Below are 4,680 nucleotides of genomic sequence, written 5' to 3' on the forward strand. Positions count from 1 at the left end.
CCGCCTCCCTCCCCTCCCCCCGCCGTCGCTGGTGAGCTCCGTCGGGCAAAGCTCGGGGGGCGCGGCGCCGGCGGGGCCCTCCTTCCCCGTCTGCTTGTGGGCGCCGGCGCGGGGCGGCCCCTTCGAGCGGCGTTGCTGGACGTCCGCGGGATCCAGCGGCGCGGCGGCGGTCCCGCGGGGTGGTGGGGTGGCCTGCTGGTGGCAGCGCTCCGGTGACCCTTGTTCTGCGCGCGGCGGGGCGGCTGCGGTGCTCCTGTCTCGGGAGGTGGCGCGCGACCGGTTTCTTGCCGGATCTGGCCGGATCTGGCTTTGGGGGCCGGCCGGCGGCGCCTGGCTCTGGTGGTGCGTTCCCGGCGGCTCCGGCGCTTGGAGCTCGCCGAACGATGCGGGTAGGGCAGCGGCCGGGCGTGGCTGCTGCTCCGGCCGTGGGCGACAGCATGGGTAGGTCTCGGTGGTGGCCTACCGGTGTCGTGGCGGCTCCATGGTGGCTCGATGGATCTGCCCGCGGCAACGGCCGACTTCTTCGGCGTCGGTTTGTCTGTGTTCGGGTCGTCTCGACCTTCACCCCATCTCCTCATCGCCCGGCGCTATTCTCATCAAAGGGCTGGTCCTCTCCCAGCTGCGGTCCACCGCCCATCTCGCGCCCGATGCCGCGGGACCGAGCTCGTCTCGCGCACAATGCAACAGGACCGAGCTCGTCTCGCGCACGGTGCAGCAGGACTGACCTCGTCCCCCTCTCGTTGCTGCAGGACCGAGCTCGTCTCGCTCTTGGGGCAGCAGGATGGGTCGGTGGATGCCTGTTCTGGCCAACCTATTGGGTCTCGATGCTGGGGTTGCCCAGGGGCGTGAAAGGTGGACCTTTCCGCTCGTCTCTTTCGTTGGGGTGCGGCGGGTCTCGGGTGAGGTGGTGTCAAGGTCTTGGATGCTGGGGCGGCGGCCCTAGTGGTGGTTGCACGGTGTTCTTGGGCAGAGCCCGTGCCTTGGTGCTGCCCGGTCACCATGATCGTGTGGGCGGCGTGGTTGCCGGGGTGTGGCGTTCGGTGACGGTGAATGTTGGCCGATGTGAAAACCTGCTCTATCTTCGGATGGATCGGCGGCGGCGAAGATCGTTCCCTTCTTGAAGGCGTCGTTGCGGCTCTCATTGCCCATCATGCGGCTCCGGGGGAAACTCTGATCCTTGGATCGGGCGGTGGCGGCGCTCCGGCGTCGTATCCTTCCTGAAGGCGCCGCCTTGAAGCGCATATTCCGGCGTCATATGTAGCTTCATCTCTTCGGGGCGGTAGTGCTAGGAGTGGTGTTGCTGCGCTTAGCACCTATGTATCCTGTCCTGGGTGTGTGCGTGTGTTGTGTTGGCGTGGCGTGTGGTTGTACTGGATGCTTGTGGTTTGGTGCTTTATATATAAAGCGGGACGAAAGCCTTTTTCGGTACATGGTCTTGTGCACATTTGAATGTTCAGATCAGATTTTTTTAGTGTTACTTCATCTGGTCCCTTTTTTTCCTATTCAAAACTGAAGCAACTATTCGCCTATATACAATTCTTAAGATGCTTTTTTCTCCAATGCATGTTCGTGCAGGATATATGGCATCATATATATTCACTGCTTCCTCTGCGAGATGCTGCACGTGTTGCCTGCGTGTCTCATACATTTAAAAGTTACCGGAGACATTTTCCCAATCTCAGTTTAACTAGAGAAACACTGGGTTTGGATGACGGGGTGGATGGATTGTCATGTCGATGTGAAATAGCGATGGATCTTGCAAGGAAAACCGACCACATTCTCAAAAACCACTCAAGCATTGGCGTTAAGGCACTCAAGCTTGAAATATGTGGTTTCCCCTTTTTCAACAACTCTTGCGATCTCGATCGTTGGCTTCATATTGCTGTCAAACCAGGGATTGAAGAACTTGACCTGAAGCTTTTATCAACTTATGTAGCTCTTTGTCCAAAAATATCTCATGCAACTATCTGTCCAAAGATATCTGAGGCGGCTTTTTGTCGGAAAAAATTCCATACAAATGTGTACAACTTTCCATGCTCACTTTTAGATGGGAGTGGCAAGTCGATCCAGCAGCTTCATCTCAACAATTGTGCGCTCCGCCCCACGATAGGACTTGGCCGCTTAAGAAGCCTGACTAGTCTTGAATTTTTCCGTGTGCGTATTACAGAAGATGAGTTAAGGTGCCTTTTTTCCAGTTCAATTGCTTTGGAGAAACTGGTACTCAGGTCCTGCAATGAATTATCTTTCTTGGAGATACCTAGCCTGTTGCAGCGGCTTAACCACCTGGTTGTCATGGATTGTGGAAATCTGGAAGTGATAAAGAGCAAAGCCCCTAATCTATACATTTTTCATTATGGTGGTACCCTAATACCGCTATCACTTGGTGATTCATTGCAGAACCTATGCATTGATGCTTTATTAGGTCGCCAAGACGTTGTTCATTATCCTTGGGCCGATCTTCTGCACATGGTGCCACATCTTGAAGATCTCGAAATATCTTCGTATTGTGCGGTATATTCTTATAGTTTGCATTTTTAGACACTAGAATTACACAACAATCAGTAGCAGCTTGCATTTTGTTATTATAATTAATTTGAAGCATTTTATTACGCAGAGGGATACACAGGTGGTGCCTGGCAAATTCCTCCACCTCCAATGCCTATGTATTGGGGCTTTTAACCCAGACTATGATTATTTATCTCTGGTTTCTTTTCTCGATGCGTGTCCTTCCTTGGAGACTTTCATATTATCCGTAAGTCTACAAATTGTAGTAAACTGTATGTATACCCCTAATAAAACTATGTAATGTTTTACTAACATCTGTTTTTAATAAATATTCTACACTCAGCCTTAGAATAGCACTATACATTTACTTTTATATTCCTGGTGGAGCCATGCATTTGTTTGAGTATATGTTTCGTCTTTTAACTATTATGATTGACATTAACATCTATGCAATGCAGGTAGATGCGGGTCGCGTGAGGCAAGAATCGGTTTTAGGAGAATCTTCGCATGATCTAAGGCAGATGCCAGGACACGTGCATAGGAACATAAAGGATGTGGTTATCATTGGCTTTTGTTCTGCAAAGAGCATGGTTGAGCTAACATGCCATATGCTTGAGAATGCGAAGTCGCTAGAGTACCTTACACTGAACACCTCTTCGAACCCTGAAATTTTGTGCTCTGATAGTGAAAATGGTAGATGCCTCCCGATGAGCAAGCATATGAGGATGGAAGCCCGCAGAGCGCTCTTGGCTGTGGGAAGATTCATTTTGGGGAAAGTTCCCTGTAGTGTGGAGTTAGAAGTTGTGAAGCCTTGCAGCCGGTGCAATAGTCTTGAAATTTAGCCCAGGAATATGTGATCTTTTAAGCCAGGTGCATGTTCTTGGCATTGTAATTTCTTTTTCCTCGCACCATTTTCATGTGTAATTCTACCCTCGCAAGTATAAGTGGTATTTGCATCTTTTTTTTCTTCTGTTCCATTGAGTTACTAACTGCCGGCTGATTAGACTTTGTACTTTAAATGCACCCGTCTTTATTTGGCTGTATCTGTATTGGTGTAGTTGACTGTAATGATTATAGTTGGGTATAAAAGCTGTGATGCAGCATTATGGAGTTAAACAAAAATAATGGTTACACAGCATTTAAATGATGCGCGCACCATAAAGTATTTTTTTAGAAATAATGCACGCTCCCTCCGTCAAAGAGTTAATACTAGTGGAAACAGAGACCAACCAAGCAATCCTGAGACAATCCCTCCCTTATACTCCCTCCGTTCATAAATACAAGTCTTTTTAGACATTTTAAATGGACTACAACATACGAATGTATGTAGACATATTTTAGAATGTAGATTCATTCATTTTGCTTCGTATGTAGTCATTTGGTGGAATTTTTAAAAAGACTTATATTTGGAAACGGAGGGAGTACAAAATATAAGGCGTTTTTCTTAATGAAACTTTTCTATGATTAATCAGTTTTATAGAAAATTGTATCAACATCTACACTACAAGATAAGTAAAATATATGTCATGATGAATCTAACTATATACTGACCTAGTACTGTATTTGCTCCCTTTGGATGGCAATATAAATTGGATCGTCAATTAACTAGCGAAACATGTATACTATGTCATATACTCCCTCCGTCCGGAAATACTCATCGGAGAAATGGATGTATCTAGACATATTTTAGTTTTAGATACATCCATTTTTATTAATTTCTCCGACAAGTATTTTGGGACGGAGAGAGTATATATATATGATTATTATATGTCTTTGCTACCCGGGAGCTATACCATCCCTCCAACTTCTGTCTGATCTGGCTTTAAGATCCGTATAGCATCTTGTAGGGTTGCCATTGATTAGTCTTTCATTTGTCCAATTGCAACGAGACGAGTTCATTGACACAGTAGTAACAAAATTAAATGTTAATACTGTGAATGAGCATGGTTCCATTTTTTCGAATCTTTTTTGAGTTCATGAAGAACTTCTTTTAGGGATTCTTTGTCTTACTTGCCAACAAACGTCTTTGTACTGTTACTAGCAAACGGGAGAGATATTTTTTTATGAGAAGCAACAGGAGAGGTCCACAAAAATGGTCTCCGCAGCGATGGGCGACAGAGCAAGGAGCTGCGGTCTTTTCACGGGTCATATTTGGCGCGCGAGGTCTTGATAGTG

General features: G+C 47.5%; 1 protein-coding gene across 1 annotated transcript in view; it reads left to right on the top strand.

Annotated features, from left to right (window-relative positions):
• The window catches only part of LOC119305805, a 4,664-nt gene extending 1,227 nt beyond the window's left edge, over positions 1 to 3,437 (top strand). The window contains exons 3-5 of the mRNA XM_037582224.1: positions 2,398 to 2,511; positions 2,615 to 2,752; positions 2,964 to 3,437. Coding sequence (XP_037438121.1) covers positions 2,398 to 2,511; positions 2,615 to 2,752; positions 2,964 to 3,347 — 636 coding nt within the window. The 3' untranslated portion in view covers positions 3,348 to 3,437. The remainder of the gene's footprint in view (positions 1 to 2,397; positions 2,512 to 2,614; positions 2,753 to 2,963) is intronic.
• The last annotated feature ends 1,243 nt before the right edge of the window (positions 3,438 to 4,680 follow it).

This window comes from Triticum dicoccoides, chromosome 5B (genome assembly GCF_002162155.2).
Source record: "Triticum dicoccoides isolate Atlit2015 ecotype Zavitan chromosome 5B, WEW_v2.0, whole genome shotgun sequence".
NCBI lineage: Eukaryota > Viridiplantae > Streptophyta > Magnoliopsida > Poales > Poaceae > Triticum > Triticum dicoccoides.